The sequence below is a fragment of the Erithacus rubecula genome (assembly GCF_903797595.1).
Source record: "Erithacus rubecula genome assembly, chromosome: 28".
NCBI lineage: Eukaryota > Metazoa > Chordata > Aves > Passeriformes > Muscicapidae > Erithacus > Erithacus rubecula.
Window position 1 is genome coordinate 80,255 of NC_136680.1, and position 20,835 is coordinate 101,089.

The following is a 20,835-nucleotide window of genomic DNA, read 5'->3' on the forward strand; positions in this document are numbered from 1 at the left end:
TAACTTAAAATGTATATTATTCTTAAAATGTATATATATTACCATAACCATTGTTATGGTAATCAGCAGTGTTCTCTCTGATTCCATGACAATGAGGTACATTCACCATAAAGGTACTGTTAGGTGGATATTTTTTCTCTCTGTTGGAAATTTCAAACGAGCAGCACCCACTCATTCCAGCATTCCCTTCATCCCATGGATTTGTGCAGTCACAGTGAATGAGGTGGAGGAACTGCTCTGGCTAAAGGATTCCTGAGAGCTCAGCAGGCTCTGAGCCAGCACAGTGGAGGGACTGCACAGAACACACTGTCAGAGCCATGGTCGCAGTTCCAAGCTGTCATGGTGTACATCTGTGTGCTTGTTTGGGGTGGGGGGGTGTGATTTTTTTTGTTTTGTTTTCATTAATATTTTCCTCACTTTATGCAATTCCTTGAGGGTTGTGTAGCAACCCCAGTTTCAGTCAGTGGAAAGTTTGTCTTGCAGTATAGGATTGTACTTAAATAAAAGCTGACTTGTCAAGCTGAAGAGTAACTGTAAAAACCATCTGTTTAAAAAGAAGCAGCACACAGACTCCCTGAATTAATAATAATAATATAAATGCATGGCCCAGATATTCTGTCTCTGTTGCTTAAAGACTGAACACTTCTGTATTTTTATATTTTGCCCTGGTAACTAATGTTGCATATATTTCAGAGGGATGCTCTTCTCACTTGTAGGTACCTGATGTTGTGTTCAAGGCTATCAATAGCCAAATGTACTTATAATGTAAATTTCATACAATCAGTTGATTTTTATCCTACTCTGTCCACTGAATAGAGTGGTCTGAAATTGGAAACTATTTGTCTTAAAGCAAGAGATTTTGATAGGCATGAAAAGGTAAGTGCACAGTCCAGCAGAAAAATAACTGTGTATATCTGTTCTTATTTAGCCTGACCCTTTTGAAAGCACTGATCCTTTTACGTCTTCCAGAATCTCTTCAAAAGGTCCAGGTAAGAAGTAAACATTTTCACATGAAGATGTATAAGTAGGTATCTTTTTATGAAAGAAGAATGAAATATAAGAGTTGAGAATAAAGAGTCTTGTGAACTGTTGGCAAAAAGCGTCACGGTCTTATCATGAAGACTGTCTTTGTTGCACTGCATATGTCACTTTTCTCGTGTTTTCCCTCCAAACACCTGGTAGAAAACCTAGTGTTTTGTGGAATTCTCTTTTAACACCTCATTGCACGTCAAAATGCAGGCCTGTTTTAATCACCTGCCTAGTTTTGTGCTTCATTGGCACCACCAAGCATTCCTTGTAATTCTTAAGTATGATTCAAAATAACTTTTTTCCTGCATATCTGTTCCAGATCCATTTGGAACACTGGATCCTTTTGGAAGTGGTGCTTTCAGTGGTGGTGAGGGATTTGCAGACTTCAGTCAGATGTCAAAGGTAAAGGTTAAAAGGAAAGCAACTGTCTTTTTTTAAATGTATGAACAGACACTTTTTTAAAGAGTGTGATATGATTGTAACTTTTCAGCTGACAGTCTGGTTTTATTCATTTTTTTTCCAATCAGCCTCACCAGTTGTATAGCAAAGAATTTTCCAGCCATACAAGATACAGCAAAGTCTTATTAAGACTGGTAAATTCAGTAGGGATAAATAAACTTTTCACAAGTATTTTCAAATACCAGATCTGGAAAAGAAATTACCTTGTAATTTTAACTTGTAAGAAGAGGTAGTTGTTGCAGCTATTAATATATTTCAGTGTCAAGCCTTTGTCTAAGTCCTGGAATTTGCTTCTTGGTTGCTTCATAGTAAGTATCCTGACTTGTTTCTAAACTTACCATAAAATCATTAAGATTGGATAAGGCCTCTGAGATAGAGTCCAACTCTTAAGAAAACACTACACTACTAAAGATATGTAAACAAATCTTACACCACTCTTAACAGATAGTCAGTCTCTCCTGTGTTTTAAATGTTCAGTTTCTGTTCATTTTAAATAGTAGATGAAGAAAAAGGTTCAGGACACACATGAAAAAAATGGATAATTGGAAAGGTCTTGGTCTTCACTTTCCCAAGGTGGAATTTGAAATTTGCAGTTAACATCAGTGCCCAACTCCTGACATTTCTACAGTAACAGTTGAACACTGTAGAGTAAAAGCTAAAAATAAAATAGGTTATCATTTCACTTTGACTAATTACATGTCTTGGCGTTTTCTTTTCTCCCCCAACGTAGACTGTTTTGGGGAGGGTTTTAGCTCTCCACTAGGTGGCAACAGCCTTTACCAATAGACATGTCTGACTTGAGGTAGAAACTTTAGCAAAGGTTTGACTTACCTTTGTTCACGAAATTCCTCTTTCCTCATTTCACAATGATAAATTTCCCTGCATGGAATAATACTTGTGTGCTTCTTAATGAATAATAGTGTCCTTTAGATAAGCCATCTGAATACAGGAATATTTAAACACATGCTTTTGGATATTCCCTAAGGTTTTGCTGAAAAGTCAAATACCTGTGTGTTACTTCAGAAAAGCTTGGAATAAAGTTATCCCTTTCTGCAGTGTGCTATGTTTTCCAGGTTCTGTTGTGGTTCTGTTTATCAGAGTGGAGGGCAGACTGTGGTATGACTGTTCATTGCCAAATAGTAAAAAGTAGAGTTTTACTTCCTTTTATTTTCTTGTCAGCTGTTTTGCTAGGACTAAAAAGTTCTAGAAGTACTTTAAAAGTTATTAAGAGTGTAAGGTCTTTTGAATGTTAAGGGAATCCTAGTACCTCTGTCATTGAGTATTAGCCTCCTACACCACTGACAATTCTGTACATCTGCCCTCAGGTTCAGAAGGTAATGCTTTCACTTGACTTAACCAGTAGCTTCATGAAACCAGGTATTCTAAAGGTATTCTACAGCGTGCTTACATCCTTTTCTTTTTCCTCACGTAGTCAATACCTTCAGACCCCTTTGCCTCCTCATTTGGAGGAGCGGGATTCACAGATGACCCTTTCAAAAGCAAATCAGACACACCAGCATTACCACCGAAGAAAAATGTCCCTCCACGACCCAAGCCACCCAGTGGTAAGGAGGTTTTCTTCTTTTAAAAGCTACTTCTTTCATTTTACAGTGTATTGCTGGATATAAAAACAAGTTGACAGTTTACTCTCTATCTTATATTTCAACCGTGGAGGAATATATGAAGTTATCAGTAAATTGACAAAATCATCAGTAAACCAGACTGAAACTCTTCAAACTGGAAAACAGATGATGAGAGGGTGCTGTGACAGATCTGTAAAATCACATGTGGCAGGGAAAAAAGCCTGTATTTTCTAAGTAGGCAACACATAAGATTAGTAAATGGCATCTTTAAAATAAAAAGGTTTGTTTTTATAGGGTAATCTAAATTCAGGGTTTATTTCTATGTTTGCCAGAGAATATGGCAAATGCAAAAAATGTTTAAATGGTCTTAAAAAAACCTCTAGATAATTCTCAGCAGAAATAGAGGCAATGAGGTGTCCCAAAAGCCAAAATACTGGCACTAGTTCTTTTGTAGCTGAGTAGCAAGGCAGTCTGACTGTGGCTGTGTCTTTATCTTGTTTGATGTTCTTCCTGAGCATCTGCCAATCTGCCACTAGATACTAACAGGAACAGGATACACGGTCAGACAGACCTGTCCTGATCTGTCTGTCCAGGTAGGATCGTTCTTGCACTTGCACATTACTGTATGAATTAAACAGAAAACACTTTCTGAATATATATGGCTTTCTTCCTGCTTCGTGTCCATTATTTATGGATATCTGGGAGATATATAAATCTCATTAATTGATAATAAGATCTTTTTTAGTGGAGCTTCAATTTCTGCTCTTTCCGGAGTTGTCTTCAAGATACTCAACTACCAGTGAAACTGTTTAAAGAACTGAAGCCATGTAGTCTCAAGTCTCCTTTTAATAACAGTGGTAGAGTTCAGTTGATATTAAGAGGGAACTTTCAGTTGACTCAAAAAAACAACAAAAACTGGATGATTCAAATAAATACTAAATATACCGATGTAATCTCTTACATGTGGTTTCTTTCTATTCCTTGTTAGAAACATGATTACTCTTAGCAAATGCGGTGTAATAGTAACAGCAAAGGTGAATACTGACTCACCTACATGAGAGATTTTGGATTTCTGGGTCCCCATTCCCTCTTTTGTATGTATTGAGGAATTTGATGAATATTCAGCTGTATTAATATGTTTTTAATTTAGATATGTGCACTCAGCCTTTAATCAGCTGGTTAAAAATGGTTTAAGTGTGTCTCTTCCTCTCTTCTAAGGAGATACAATATTTGTGAGGTTCCGCTGCTCTACCAAAAGCAAATGTTGTTATGATAAAATAGACTAAGGAGGAAACAACAGGGGTTTTTTTAAAGCAAATGAGCCTCATGTGCTTATGCAGTTCTACTCCTCCCTTCCTTCCACAACTAAGGCAATCTTCAGTGGTTACTTAAAGCATGAGAAATTATATAGTAATATAGTATGATTGTAGCAAGAGATACAAGTGTGTGTTAGAATGGGCTCAGCAAACAAACAAGAAACTTCCGTTGTTTCTTACCTTTCTTATTGGTCTCTTTAATTAAAAAACAAATAAGTGATAAAGATCTTGCTGAAGGATGAATAAATGCTAGTTATTACCAGACAAACCTGTAATTTGCCTTTCTGTTCCATGCCTGTACTGTTTTTAGTAAAACTGTTCTTTCTGTTGGAGGGGGGTTTAATATTGAAAAACACTTTTGTGGTTTGCTTGTGTTTTGGTAGGTAGGTGCAAAATGCTCTAAAAGAAAACTTTACTCATCTCCAAACTTTTGCAGTTAAGTGGACAATAGAAATATTTTTGCAGAGCATTGGAAACTGTCTGATTTCCCAGGCCATTGAGAGTGAAAACTAAACAGGATCCACCAGGGATTGTTCCTGATTATCTCTGATTTGGTGCTTTTCTGAATGTGAAGCTTTTTCACGTGACATACAAACATTGTTTGATAGTCCATCGAGGGATTGCACGATGTACTGGACCAAAGTGTGCCACAGTTCTCACCTTGGCCATGGGTCTCTGTTTTGTCCAGATGAATGAGGAGTTTAGCTTTAAGTCTCATTCCTTCATGAAAGCAAAGGCAGAGCAAACCCTTGGAGCTGAACACAGGATCAGGGAAACACTTAAAATCATGGTGTGTCCTGAGTTGGAAGGGACCCATGAGGATCATGGAGTCAAACTGCTGGCACTGCCCAGGACACCCCAACAGTCTCAGCCTCTGGCTATCCAAACACTTCATGAGCTCTGTCAGCCTCTAGGCTGTGGCCCCTGCCCTGGGGAGCCTGGGCAGTGTCCAGCACCCTTGGGGGGAAGAACCTTTCCCTGAGCTCCATGCCAAGGCCTGACACAGCTCCAGCCCTTCCTGGGCTCCTATCCCTGTCCCAGAGCAGAGCTCAGCCCCTGCCCCCCTGCAGCCCCCAAGGAACTTCCCCTCAGTCTCCTCTGCTCCACACCCTTCTCCAGCTCCATGTCCCTCCTTTGGACCCTCTCCAACAGCTTTGGAGCCTTCTGACCTTGTGGTACCCCCAGCACTCAAGATGTGGCCAGCACAGTGCAGAGCAGAGTGGGAGAATTTCCTCCCTTGCCTGGCTGGTGATGCTGGGCCTGGTGCCCTTCAGTACATGGTGATGCTTTGAGCTGCCTGGGTACACAGGTAGCTCAGATCCAACTTGCCACCAACCAAGGACTCCCAGGTCCCTTTCCACATGGCTGGTCCACAGCATCTTGTTCCCCAGTCTGTAGATGCACCCAGGGCTGCCCTGGCACAGGGACAGGATCTGGCACTTGATGTGGTAAGTTGGGGATTGCCCAGCCCTTTCCTTTGTGAAGATCTCTCTGCAGCACATGTCTGCCTTCAAGGGAGTCAGCAGCTCCTCCTAACTGTGTGCCATCACCAAACTTACTTAGTCTGCCTTCCAGTCCCACATCCAACTCCTTCATGAGGAAGTTGTAGAGCCCTAGTCCTGAAACTGAGCCTTTGGGACACAGCCTCTGTTCACTGTGTAGTGAGGGTCAGAACAAAAGGCCTTGAGATGTAGCTGGAAAGACCTCTAAAAGGAGTTTGTGGTTCAGGGGAGCTGCTTTCATATCCAGGCTCTGAACACAGTCTTTGCGTGTAGAGTAGCTTCTCTTGTCAGTAGCAGGATTGCAGTGGGTTGTCAGGTCTGATCCCACGCATCCTGACCTGTTTGCTGGCTGTTTTTAACATGAAAGTGGGTTGGTTGTTTTACTTGGTTTGTTTGTTTTTAGTTGATATTTGGGTTTTTTTTGCAGCTGGAACACTGAGGAACAGCTGTGATCTAAGTGTATGAGCAGATAGTTCAGTTCACAGCTCTCTGTGGTTGGTACTATCAGGCAGGGATAGGCAAACTCTTTTTGTGTGGCATGGATTAGGCACCCTTCAGATCTGTATCGTTCCCATCTGAATACTAAGATTAAGAGAGGGTATGAAAATCGTGAGGTTGTTTAATAAGAGTTGTATTTTGGGTAGAATCTCAGCCTTATGCTTGTTTAGTTCATCATAAATAATTTTCCTTCTTTCTTACTCTATTGTTGATCAATCTGTCAAGATCTTCTGCATGTTTCAAAGTCCTAATCTGATCCTTGCTTGGTCCAAGAGAAATCTCATGTCTGTTTTTATGGTAAAATACTGTATTAGTGAATTTTTTCACTATAACTATGTAGAGGTTAAGTGCAGAATCTTTAAAGAGAATTGGAGGAAGGTTAATAACTCAGTGAATCCCAGAAGAGAATAGCAAGGAAAAGGTGTTCCAGAAGCAGCAAACCTGGATACCAGTGGAGCTCAAAGCTCTGACTTACTGTTCCATGAAAAGATTTGGGAAATCACCATCTCTGTCCTATACATGGTTTAAGATTCTCTTTAGGTTAAGGCAGATCAGCCATGAAAAATGTCTTTAGCTCTTATGACAAGACTGTTCTAATGAAAATCCCCAAGACAGTGCGTGCATGTTGTTTTTCTTCAGGAAGGTATTAATCTCCATGCATTTCCTAATGGACATTAGGGTTCATAGGGCTCCCCTAAGACTTAGCTGGAGTAATTTGATGTTCACCAGGTGCAACTGGAGACCTTGTAGGTTTCTTTGGAGAGGAGTGGGATGTTTTGTAAATTTATTGATGTTATATCTTGAATAATGCTCAAAAAGCACTGAAAAAATGCCTGTGCTTTGTGTAACAAGCTGTGATAAACAAAAAGCAAATAATAGTAAAGGTATCTCAACATTCTTAAATGAAGGTGCCCTGTGACAAGGATCTACATTCCACAGCACATTATTTTCTCAAACTCCCCATAACCATTGCTGAGTTTTGTAGATTTGTAAGATTTACATTTTATCTTCTCACAAAGGACCGCCTGTGATGTTCAGCACTACCAAACTTCTAGTTGCTTTATATTTCTTATGCAGGTTCTCAGGGTTTATTGGACTTGTGTAATTAAGGATAAAAAAAAATCTGAAAGAACTGGTAGACTGAAACCTGTCAGTTAAAATGGCTCTTATAGGTTCTCACAGGTTAAAAATTATGTTTTCTGCTGTGAGCTGCAGATTGAAATCAGTCAGAGTTTGCCGCTAACTAGTTTCTAGGTAAAAGTTGTTGATTACAGAACGAGAGAAACAGATTTTTTTTTTTAATTTTTTTTTTTAAAGTACAGGAAGTTGCTGTGTGGGTGTCAGTGATTGGGTTATAAGTAAAATGCTCTAGTGCTTTGATCGTGGGACTTAGTGCTTTTGCCCCACCCTTACCACTTCCTGTCAGCGCAGCCCCATGCATTCCACATTGTGGTTATAGCACCACTGTTAACCAGTGAGATTAACCACTACTGACAAGCATCTGACACACTGCTCTCTATGCTCTGGACTCTTTGCCAGGCCCTCGAATTCCTGAACAAAGCCACTCTATATCCAGGGAGGACAAGGAACACTTGACCCCTCCTATTGCAGCAGGTTGTGCCCTGCCTCACTGATGCTGTGCATTAAGGATGTGAGGAGAAGACGCAGGCATTGAACTGTGTGGTGCCATATCTGCCTTTTGTGCACCCTTTTAGACATGAGAGCTCCTGCCCCATCGAGTTAGCACTGCAGCAGGAGTGTGTGACTGGGCTTCCAAGGGGACAGGGCACATCAAGTTGTAGGTTACAGTCAGTTCCCAGTGATGCCTTACATTGTCTTGGGTTTTACCACTGGTATTCCTGTAGGTTAGGAGAGGTAACTCACACCCATATGTGAGAAAGGTAGTTTAGTGCCTTCAAGGCTGCTGGTGCATTCAGTGACCCATGCTCCATATCCACCACTCAGTATTCCTGCATGGTACTTGTGGGATGTAGTTGATGTCACTAGGTACTAGTTGGCATCCTCCAAATAAATGTTACTAGCCCTGCTCAGCTAATGATGGTCCAGGTGCACATGGTTGCTGGAGAAGCTGAGAGACATTTTTTGCCATGAACAAGTTCTTGGATGAATGTGATTCTGCCTTAACCCTGATTCCATGAGTGATGGATGAAGTACCCAAATTTCAGGGTGCATGGAGAACCACAGAACTGGCAGTAGGTTCAAAATGGCTTATCATGCAAAAGTCACCCTGAAGCCTCCAAGCTACCACCCTCAGTGTTTCCATGACTTGTGTGGGCAGCACTCTTACCTTGCTGCAGAAACATGCTCAGTTAGGAGGGATTACAGACAAGGGAAGCCTATTCCTGGTGGAATTCCCAGATTCCAAGAGAGGTGTTTAGAAAGAAACTTGATCTTAATGGGCAGGCAGTGTTAACTGAGGAGCAGTAGGGGATGCTTGAATCATTCAGAATGACCCGAGACATAGTGATCGAGATTCTCAGGAAGAAGAAATTTTGCAATGAGTCCTCAAGATCAAGGACCAAGAAAGGATCCATCTCTTGGGTGCCCAGCACAGGAGGGACATGAACTTGTTGGAGCAAGTCCAGGCAAAGCACCAAGATGATTGGAGGGATGGAACAGCTCTGCTATGAGGAAGAGCTGAAAGAATTGGGATTTTTCAACCTGGGAAAGAAAATATTTGGGGTGACCTAATTGTGGCACTCCAATACCTGAAGGGAGCCCAGAAGAAAGATGGAAATCCTGAGACTATTTAAGAGTGTAAGTGACAGGACAAGGGGGAATGAAAAATTCTTCTGTGTGAGGATGCTGTGGCACTGACACAGCTTGCCCAGAGAAGCTGTGGGCGCCCATTCCTGTGTCAGAGGCTGGGTTGGATGGGTCCTTGAAGCACCCTGGAACAGTGGAAGGTGTCCCTGCTCATGGCAAGGGTGGCACTGGATGAACTTTAAGATCCTTCCCACTCAAACCATTCTGGAGTTCTGTGATATTAGTGGAAGAACCTTCACCACAGAGCAGTGTGAAACCTTCAACCTTTTCTAAATTTTTATTTCTTGTTTATAGTGGTTTTCACGTTTTTAACCATGAAAGAATAGAAGTCCTAAAACCACAGGAAGAAAATACACTTTTCAATTTCAGTGTGCTGCTTATTTAATAAACACAATAATTTTAACATTCTACCTTTTTTAGCTTGTGTAAATGTTATAATTTATATTATGTTATTATATATTAGTGGTTAAGAGAGGTAATGAATATTATATTACTAGTGAACTTCTTAAATGCTAATGCACTGAAAAAATCAGTTTTCCTTTGGGTTGCCAATATGTAAGTAGCAGAAAAATACAATGTAGCTTGGAATGTATAGAATCATAGAATCTCAAACTGATACTAAAGATCATCCAGTTCTGCCTTGGGCAGGAACACCTTCCAGTAGATCAGGTTGTTTCAAGCCCTGTCCAAACTGGCCTTGAACAATTCCAGGGATGAGGAATCCACAGCCACTCTGAGTAAATTTAAAGGAATAACATAGTGAATTAATCCTGTATAAGAAATAAATTAGTGGAGTTACTTAGCTGCTATTTGAGATGCAGGTATTAAAATAAATTCCATTGATGAATTACTATTTGAGACTGCAGATGGAGAGTTTATCAAAGAACTTCAGCTTTGTTTCATGATCCATTTATTTTTTGTAGCTCTGATCTATGATGGCAACTGAATATTGGCATTTCAGAGTTTAGTGGTTAACACGTCTCTGTTAACCTTTTGGGTTAAGGGCTTTAGTTTTGTTCTCACTGTATTTTTCTTACTTGCTATGGTTTTGAAATGTTAAAATAATGGAAAAATATGGGGGACAGTAGCCTGCCTTAGGAAACATGACCATGATCCCTCAGAGAGGCCTGGTTCTGAGAAGCTCTAGCCTGCAGTGCAAACACAAAGGTTTGCACAGTGTTTGAGTGACTAGAAATTATTACAAAATAATAGTAATAATGTTACAGATAATCAGTTTAATCAGTCAGGGTGTTAGGGTTCAGTATTTCACGAAATCACCAATTACAAGACTGCTAGATGTATTTTGCTGTCCTACCAAAAAAGACAGAAAAGATTGATTCAAGCAAAATCTTACTGATAAACTGTTCTTTCATCTTGCCAGTTTGCTGATAAATGGTATCTGGACCTGTTGGTAACTTAAAAGAATGAAAAGGGATCAGGAGTCTTAAGATCTTAACAGGTCTTCAGGATCTTAATATTGTGTTTATTGAACCAACCTGAAAACTTACAGCTGCGCTGGATGTTGCAACCCATCATCTACAGAAACACTAATTCCCTAATTGGGGGTGGCCATCCTTTGCCTGTCCTTAGAAGCATAGTTGCAGAAGGTTGTTGTCAGCCCCAGAGGAGCTAGAAATGCAAGAAAAATTACCAACAGAGCATCATTTTGAGGTTAGCTGCTCCTGTGGTGCAGGGAGCTTACAAGAAAAAATGCAGAAGGATTTGCCCACTCTGGTGCTCCCGGTTCTGGAGGGATCCTGGAAGAGTCTGTTCTGGTGGCACTGGGACCCCACAGCTTTAGTGAGGAGATACCCAGCTCATCACACACATGCAGACATATTCCAGGTTTCCCTGGACCAGGATTGTCCAACTGAAAGTTTTAGATTCACTCTTTGGGGGTGTCTTTTGTGCCTCTGGGACCATTTCAGAAGCCTCTTGCTCCTCCTGTGTGTGACCAGCTGCTGGCCCAGATCAGGGCAGTGCAGGCAATGTTTGTGCAGTTTCTGCTGCTCCCTTCCTTTGTGTTTGATGCTTCCTCCTCCTTCATGTCAGTGATATATATATAGAGTTCTTTTTTGTATGTGTCACTTCTCTAAATTTAAGGCATTTTATGGTTTGACTGTTTTTGTAATTTTAGACTTATTTTTCATCCTTAAGGCAGCCCACGAGCACTGGCTGTGCTTGACCTCATGTTTACACTTTCCAGTGAGGTAAAGAAAGCTTAAATCTTTGGGCTGGATATATAAATGGGGTTTAGTAGTTTGTTTGCCTGAGATGTATCTTCAGTGTGTCAAAATTAAGACTTCACAATTTGTTCAGCACCTTCCTTATAAATGCAGGCCAAAATCTGAAAGCTTTGTCTTGTGCATTTACTGAATTCAGTTCTTGAAAGAAAATCATGTCTTGTGAATTCTTACTGTTTAAACACATCACGGGTTTATGGACACTTTTTTTCACTTGCACCATGTAGTGTCCCCATGTAGAAATTTGCTCTATGTATTTAGTCAGATAAATTCTTTAATAAAGAACCCATGTTAGTATAATGGATGTAATAGGAGTTAGGAACAAAAGAAATCAGGAAAACAATCAGGAAAAAAAAAAGTTCTATTACTTCCTTAATTTAATTTAGATTTAACTCTGAGTTGTGTACATTTATTGAAGTTGTGGGGATCAATCATTTGGTCTAGAGCAGGGTATATAGAGTTCTGTTCTTTACTCGTTGTGAGGTCACGGGAGTGTTGGGATGTTTACTTCTGCATGATACTACATACCTGTTTCTTTAGAGCCTTTTCTGCACCCAGAGTTACTCACAAGTAACTCATGGCACTCGCAAGTGCCATGCTGCCTGTTTATCTCTATTTGTTCCCCTCTTCTGCAGCTGTGAGAAAATCAGCCTCAAAGTTGTGACTGACAGGAAAAGCTTTTTTATTTTTCATGCCTTCTAGAAGACCTGACAGTTGCATTAGAGCACAGGCATCCCTTGTTGTGTAGGATAAATGACTCATGGGTGGAGCACCTGCCTGGCCACAAGCTAAAAATTCCATTCACGCTTTGATTCTCTTGTTTGTGCTGGCCTCTCAGAGTAAAGATATTTCAGTACTGGTGCTTGAAAGAGGTTGTCCAGAAGCTGTTTCAGAGCAGATTGTTGGGCTGAACGTGTAACGATTTCTCACCTTCCAAGAAGTTTGTAGATTGTCAGAATATTTCTCTTAAGCAAAAGTTTTCAGTGAACTCAAGGTGCAAACTTTGTAAAGCTCTTCTGATGGGATATTGCATGGGAAAACTTCTCTCTTCTGTAACAAAAAACATGTTGTGATTTTTTGCAAAGAACATTACCATCAAATAGTTGAGTTTAAAACACAGCGCAGAAATAGCTCCTATTGAAGACAAAGACCTCCAAGTATCCTGTAGAAAATTTGGTTTAATGTAACTAACCATCAGGCAAAGTTTGAAACTAGTAATCATTTTTCTGTGAGTTTCTTTGGTTTATAAAGTTTATGAAGCACTGAAGGAGGTGGATAATCTTAACAGGATGGTGGAAAACATGCCAAATAAGTTGGGAATGAGATGTGAATTTGGTAAGCTGCCAAGAGAAAGATGTGCTGGGAGGCACCTGAGGCTTCTTCTGCCATGTGAAAAGCCAGAGAGGTGGAAATCCTGGGATTGTATGCTCGGTTGTAATCACAGGTATGGACTTAACTCACCCTATCACTCCTTATCCTTGTAGCACAACTCTGACTTCTAAAAGGACATTTTTCAGTTCAGAAAGTTTCCTGGAAAGGAGCCCTTGTTTAGTAAAAGTTTAAAGTTGTGTCATTTCCACTCTGTCCCATTTGCCTATGAGCATGATCCATCCAGGCTTCCAAGGCAGGAAAAATGCTGCTTCTCTTAATTCAGCAAGATCCTTTTCTAAGCAGAAAGGCCCAGCATTGAAACAGAATATTGAGACAGCTCTAAATATTTCACTTTGTTGTCAATATCTTGTAATTCAGTAAGACAAATTTTGTGTTTGCATCCTACCAGTGAGATTGTATTTGCTTTTAAATACAGATCTCAGCCCTCCAAACTCAAGTTTGCTGTGGGGTATGAAATTAGATAAACCCTTTGTATGGGTGGAGTTCACTCTAAGTAACAGCACTTGCTGTGGTAAACCATTTTGTTCATCATCTCTTTTTGCTGAAGTGAGTCCTCGGTGTGGTTTGTGTGCACCACTTGGGTAACTGCTGAAACTGCTGTGGTTTCAGAATAGGACCTGTTTTGCTTTTTTTCTGAACTTTTTTCTTCTGAAACTATTAGCAGAAAAATCAAATAAGGGTTACAACTGTTTGCCTGCTGTATCTCAGAATGATGAGCAGAGTCATGTAAAAATGCAACACTTTCAGCAAATGGAAGATGAATGCAATCTCAGTTACAACTATATTTTGCAGTATTGCAATTTTACCTATGTCCATCAGTACAGATGGCAATCTTTTACTGTGGTTTGGGAACTTTTGCTTTGCATTGTAGAAATTCTGTACCCACATTCTTGATACACTTAAGCATGGGACTACAAAAATCTTTGAGTAGTTAAGTGTACACTCACTACAGTGGGAGACTTACTTGCTTCAAGTCAGCAAAGACATCAGAAAGATAATGCTGGTGTTGTTATTACTTGTGGCTAATAAATGAGTAAATCTGAACAACTAACTGAACCAAACAAACTTCTACCAGTGTGTGGCAGGATAAAGCAAACTGTCAGCCACGTGCAGAGGGCACTAAAAGAGAGATTTGGACTTGGAGTTGGGCCTGATGGTCCTCATGGATCTCTTCCAGCTTGGGAGTTTCTGTGACTGTAGGGCTCATTGGAAATTCTTGTGCATGGTGGGGTTGATGTATTCAGAGTAGGTTCTGCCTTTGAAATTGCTCTGCAAAACGAACCTGATTGCATAAGGGTTCCACTCTCACTTTATTTTTTTTCAAAATAGAAGAATTATCACCCTATTTTATTCTTTAACATCTAAAAATCTGAAGAAAATGGCACTCATTTATGTAAAATGAAAGCGTTCAATATCATTAGCAGTAGCTCTCATTACATGGTGGCATTTCCTCTACAACAAAGTGATTCTTTGTGATCTTTTGTGAAGATGAAGCATAAGAAACCCTGATGTTCTGTGCAAGTTCAAAACCACCCGGGGCTTTGTGCAAAAACCTTAGACAGGCCACCCAGAAAAACCAGACTTGCTGAACAAATACGTTGCAAACTCGGCTTTTTGTGTTAACAGTCACCAGTTCCACAAAGTGGTTTTGCTAGCAGAAGATCTAACCTAAGAAAAGGGCAGCTTAAAATGGGTCCGTTTTGCCTCCATTAATCCAAATTGATTTTGGGCAATGCAGGATAAAGTATGAGGGGAATTCCCTTGTTGGTAACTGACAATAGAGGAAGGAGAAATAATGTAGAGGGCTCTTGTTTGACTTAACCAGAAGTTGGAACTGCAGATACTTCAATTCTGTTTGCAATTCTCCAAGGTCAGTTTGGATGGAGCTTGGAGCAGCTCAGTCTTGTGGAAAGTGTCCCTGTCCATGGCAGGGGTTTAGAACTGGATGAGCTTTAAGGTGTACCTTCCAACCCAAACCCATTCTGAAATTCTATGACTCTAATTTAAAACAAGTTAAAATAAGTTGCTCTTTTATGTGGAACATTACATACAAAATGCCGAGTTACTCATCCCTTGCCAGGTTTGTATGTGCCCTGGCATGGGATGGCTGTGGCAGTGGTGATATCTGGAGGCCACTAGGATGGAAGGGCAACCCTCCATTCCAGAGAGAAAAATGTGGCCTGGAAAGGTGGCTTGGGGAGAGGGAGGGTCTGTGCTTGTGAGGAGAGCAATTTCCTGTGTGTTGTGTCACTTCCCTCCATGAAGGACAGAGCACTGGCCTGGTCTGCCTGTCCTGAGGAGTCACACAGGTGCTTGCTGCCATGGGGCTCTGTATTCACATCTGTTATCCAAGATGGAGCATGCACTGACGCGTGGAAGGTGGTGCTGGGGTGAGCTTTGACAGATCTCCTTTATCCTTCAAGGCAGCTGGACCAGTGTCTCTAGAAACTTTTTCAAACCTTGTGGATGTGTTGGTCGCATGGCTCCCCAGAGCAATGGTCATGGCCCCAAGGCTGCCAGAGCTCGAGGAGCATTTGGACAACACTCAGGCACAGAGTGGGGTTGGGTGGTGGCTGTGCAGGGCCAGGGATTGGACTGGGTCATCCCTGTGGATCCCTTCCAGCTCAGGATGTTCTCTGATTCTATGAATGTGTAAGTTTCCTGGGCACTCTGGAGTATCCTTAAGTTTTTAAAATGTTGTGGATTGTCGGATGTGTGAATCTCTTTTGGTGCAGTCTAAATCTGTTCACGTTTTTCCATATGGAAGACTTGCAGGACTGTGATCAGGTTCCCCTTGAACACTCTCAGGACTGAACAAATCCATTTCTATCTCCTACTGCACATGCCTTTTTTTCTGCATCTCTCTCTGTCTGCTTGCTCCCCTGGGTGCTCCTTGCTTCCCACTCTCTGTGCAGCTTGATGCCTGCTGCTGGTGCCTGTATTGCATCCAAGTCTGACGTTGGCACTGGGCCAGTGAGAGTCTGGTGGTTTCTTCAGCTCCACGTGAACCTGATTTCCTCAGCTCCTGTCCAGCCAATTCCTTCAGCTCCCCGTCCACATGTGCCTCTGCCTTTGGGGATAGAGACCAGCTGAGTGTGAGGGAGGATGGCCTTTTGGCCGACCCTGGGCTAGGAGGGGCTGAGCTGTTGCTGGATAGGTAATTAATTTAGTGCAAGTTTGCTGATCTTTATTTCCCTTTGATAAAAGTATTTCCACAGATCTGAGTATATATTATGGAGTTCATGAGCATGTACCAAAATACTTTCTGAAAAGCTCCCATGTGCCAAGCGCACTCTGAAATTTGGGGGTTGATTCCATTTCTCTGTGCTTTCCTAGTATGTATACCATTATGGGAATAAATGATAAGATTCTTTTTAAATTATAGTTCAAAGAATTGGACGTTTCAAAACAGCTCTATTACTACAGATAATGTATGGAATTCAGGTTATTACACAGGAAGTTATAAGTATTTGTTTATTTTAAGAATGTTTCTAGATTTTCATTTTATCAACTACACATTGCAATCAAGAATGTTCACCCAAGGAATATTTTCCCTGGAAGCTGGACGAATACTTGTCAGGAGCAATCTTTTTTTTTTTTTTTTAAGGTGGTGTGAAAGGGGGAGAAATATACTTATCTGTTTAGTTATTTAACCTCACAAAATAGTCTTTTGGCAAGGGGAATTAAAAATCAACCAGTGAAATATAATGATATATACACATATTATTTATGAGCATACTCAATAATTCCTGTGGTTCCATTTGTTGTTGGGGTGGAATATAAGAACAGTCACCTACAAAAAGGTGGGTTGTGGAGCAAACACCCCAGAGAGAGGTAATTTCTTAATCAGCCTCCTTTTCTTTGTGTATATGGTGGTAGGAGAATAAACCACATCCAGGGAAAAAAATAGAATGCAGGCATTCTTTTAAATGACAGCCAAGTTACTCTTTAATCCTATTTAATGTGACTTATCTTTAGGCATAAATGTTTTTTTAATTTTGTCTTCTTTATAATAGCAAACTTAAACTTGAAATATCTCTAATCCTGGAAAATCAAAGTCACACTTGTCAATTTTTTCTGACCAAATGTCTCTATAGTAGGTTTCATCTTTTAAAATCTTGATGGTATTAATATTTAGGTATGTATATGCCTAAGGTAATAAAGTTGTTTAAATTAAACAACTGTCTTGGATAAGTTGCATTGAGAAATGAATACTGTTATATTTGGTTATATTTTTACCCACCCCAAAGAGGATGGATGATGCTAAAGTGTATCAGCACAGTTTCCTATTTCAGGTCTTTGCATTGTCCATGGTAAGTAACTTCTCTTTTTCTCCTTTTTTTTTTTTTCCCTAAACTTTCCAGGTAAAAGTACTCCTGTAAGCCACCTTGGGTCTGCAGATTTTCCCAAGCCCCATGATCCATTCCAGCCATTTGGGGCTGACAGCAGTGACCTGTTTCAGAATAAAAAGGGGTTTGGGGACCCATTTAGTGGAAAAGATCCATTTGCTCCCTCCTCTTCAAGTAAAACTTCTAAAGACTCTTCCTTGGGGTTTGCAGACTTCAGCTCTGTAAGTTAAGTTCCTTGTCTCTGAGCAAACCACTTTCTGCTCTGCTTGCCGCAATCTCTGTTGGGTTTTTGTCTTACATGCAGACCTGCTGTTCCCTGGCTTCTGTCTCTCAGTACCTTCATGCTGTCCTCATTGTTTTTGTATTAATATTTCTGTAATAAAAAGGCATTATTTCAATAAAAAAGAAGTTTCATGCTAAATTTTCAAGGGTTTACGTGCATTTAAATTATTTTAGTACAGTGTGCCTTTACTCTCAAATTCTTTGTAGCAGGATCTGTGTATTGTTTTTGTTGCATGGAGGCTATTTTGTAAACAGATTTTTGGGAGCCAATGATGTAAAGACTCAAAAATAATTGATGAAAACGTTTCTATAGCAATTTCACCATATCCTGAGAAGCAAATCCTTCAAGGGAAAGTTTCTAATAAGTACTTGTAACTGTGGAGAAAGTTCTGACAATCCTGTTGCAACGTTTGCTGTATATGATGGAATGTGGTCATATATAAACACAGATGAGACAGAGATTGAAGATTTAGCTGTTGAATTTTGTTCCTGTTACTGATACTGTAGAAAATACAGAGAAAACAAAATGGTTTTGTAGAACCAAGATAGAAAGGTCCACACTAAACTCCAAAAGACAGTTCCAGAGGTCTGAAAACAAAGCCAGGTCCCCAGTCAATGACAAGCACCGGGGTTTTCAAAGCCTGGCTTTGGTTTTAGTGCTGGGACTGGGAGCCATTGTAGCTGCAGAGGTGCTGTGGTTCTTGTTGCTCCCATGGGTGGGCAGAATCTGTTCCATTCACAGCCTCAGCCTTCTTCCTTTTTTCACGTTTTTGTTCTCTCACATTGCCATGCAGTAAAATTGCAAACTTATTCTGTTCCTTAACTCTGCTGGACACAGGTCCATGTTCAACAAAGGGGACATTAAAGCTGAATCTTTCAGGTTGTTTCTTTTTAATGTTTTGATTTTTTTTTCCTAGTATTATTTAATATTAAATGTGTATAACTTTCCTATTTGGTATTGTTAGCTGGGGTCATCTTTTTAGTTGGCCTCAGGGCTTTAATTTATCATTTTTGAAACATCTAGGTTCAAGATTTGCTGTATGTTTGACCACAGCTAGTTGGATTTGCACAGTTAAATTCTGATTGTATACAAACTGGTGATGTTCTTAATAAAAATAAGACACAAAACCTGCTTTATCTGAAGTTTCTTCAACATCTAATTTCTTTCTGCTATGAAAGACAAATGATGGAATGGAATGACTGTTACCCAGTTATCATCATCTTACTTTCCAGACTGTATTTCTGAAGTTAAATAATGGTTTGCTCTTAGTGATTGTACAAAATGATTAACCGAAATCTCTGATCCCAATCAGAGTGGGTGCTTCAGGGTCAAATTTTCTGTGCCATCAGGTTCTCAGCTCAGATTAACTTTAGAAGATAAGGAACAAGTAGGAAAAATGAGATAATGAGAAGTAGCCACTTAATAATTTCTATTAAATGGCGTTTCATCAAATGAAAGAATTTTTTAAGTCAGTCTTCTGAATTAATTTCTCCTCCTATAGAATAAAAAAGAAGTGTTGACTGAATTTGACTGAAAAGACAGATTTGATCCCTTTTCTCCGCAGTTCATGGGGTCTTTTCCTTTTCTGTAACACAATTATGCTGCTACACTTGACAATTCCTAATCCTTCTGTATGTTTTAAATGTACCAATTGCCTTGAAATCATTGAGAATATTGTGCTTCTCTTTGCCTCATGGTTGGGAAACTTTGTTCATAATGGAAATGAAAATCTGTTTTGCTTACAGAAGGTTTTTGACACCTACTTTAAATCCATGGAATCGAGAACAGAATCGCGTAGAACTGAATAATCAAACAACGTGATTTTAATCAAAATCCTTGACTGTTGCAAGAAGGAACATGAGATCCTTCACTGTATTTTAGTAGGAAAATCTGGTGCTTTTTTGACACATGAAAAATTAATGCACCCAGAGTTGACACGTATTTTCATTGCATTCTTAACTTTGTTGCTGTCATTAAATACGATTCATTGGAACAAAACAGTCTTTTGGTAGCTCAGATTTCAGTAATTTCAGATTTCAGTTATTTCTGGGTTCTAGCTGCAGTTTACAAAACAACAAGAAAAGCCACTTTTTTGCCAACAGAAAGTGTTTAAATTTCCAAGAAACAGAACACTTAAGACTAAGCTTTTTGTCTCAGTACCCGCTGGTAATTCAGTACACACAAGTTAGTGGAGCTTTTTGTGATTTGATCAGTCTTACTGGTCTGCTGGTTTCCTCATCTATGCCTTGGGTCTGTGCTTTCTTTACTTCTGAAAAAGAAAAGGAAGAGTTTAATGCAATTGCATCTGTGACATATTTATAGACTTGTTGAAACCTGGACATACGCAAAAAATTGTTATTGTATTAAATTACCTGTAAATTACCTTTTTATAGACAGTCTGTGCAAGAGTCTGTGGCTTTAATGAACTGTTCTCTATTTATTTCACTATTTAGTGGTGAGAGTTATCTCCTGAAAATTTTACTTTGTGCCAACCACTTGTAATAAGGCACAACCAGATTTGTTTCCAATGAATCATTTGCCTATTTTTCCTTAGTTTTTTCCACTCGGCACTTTCAACCACAAAAATGTAACTTATGTCCCGTAAACAAGTTATAATTGGGATTCCCATAAACTTTGGGAGCCTTATCCTAGAATGGAAGCTATAGAAGTAAAACTGGTTTCTTAACATCAAAAAAAATATCCCAGATAGTTTGACTAAAGCATCTTGAATTTCTGAAAATACTAACCATTTATTCTCCATCCCAGCTGTTGGATCTACCTAAATTCCTGAACTAAGCAGAGAATTCCTGCTTCCAATTTGTATGTCTTTACCTTGGAAAAAAATAATCTCTTTAAAATCTCAGTGAGCTCTTCAATCTTACCTATCAGCTGACATTATTTAAATGAGGAACTGTAGTAGGGTCTGTCCATTTTAAAAGTAAAATATCAAAAGATGTGGCTGTCTTATTTTATCTCAGTAACATCAAATGCTCAAAGATTCTCATCTAAATTTTTATAGTGATGAAAGCAGAGATATTGCATGAAGAAAAGTTTGGGGTTTTTTGCACCAAAGAAGTCATACTGGGAGAAATAAAATGAGAAATGATGGGCATCCAGAGGCATGATTAAATTATGAGTAAATGAGAATTGGGCTTGGATTGAAAGAAATTCAAATAGGCAAATTTATTTCAAAATACATAAACAATAAAAGGTACAGGTACACTGTAGAGTGGAGGAGGAGGCTGGGGTGGGGCCATCACACAGTGTTTGTGCAGCTGGACAGGGTTTAGCACTGAAGCTTCCTTTTTAACTCTCAGTTCAGTATTCCAGGTTGCTCTGGGCAGGTGTAGCTGCATCAGTTTGTGCCATGGCACAGCAGGCTGTGCTCCATCAC

The 20,835-nt window shown here is 39.8% G+C and overlaps 1 protein-coding gene across 5 annotated transcripts in view; it reads left to right on the forward strand.

Moving 5' to 3' along the window:
* Positions 1-20,835, forward strand: part of EPS15L1 (epidermal growth factor receptor pathway substrate 15 like 1) — a 45,865-nt gene that overhangs the window by 18,656 nt on the left and 6,374 nt on the right. For 3 of the 5 annotated variants that reach the window (XM_079328150.1, XM_079328151.1, XM_079328152.1), the window contains 4 exons: positions 929-989; positions 1,349-1,431; positions 2,921-3,053; positions 17,174-17,379. In XM_079328150.1, coding sequence (XP_079184276.1) covers positions 929-989; positions 1,349-1,431; positions 2,921-3,053; positions 17,174-17,379 — 483 coding nt within the window. Of the gene's footprint in view, positions 1-928; positions 990-1,348; positions 1,432-2,920; positions 3,054-17,173; positions 17,587-20,835 lie in introns of those variants that run through there. The other 2 variants (XM_079328153.1, XM_079328154.1) reach the window with 2 other exon arrangements.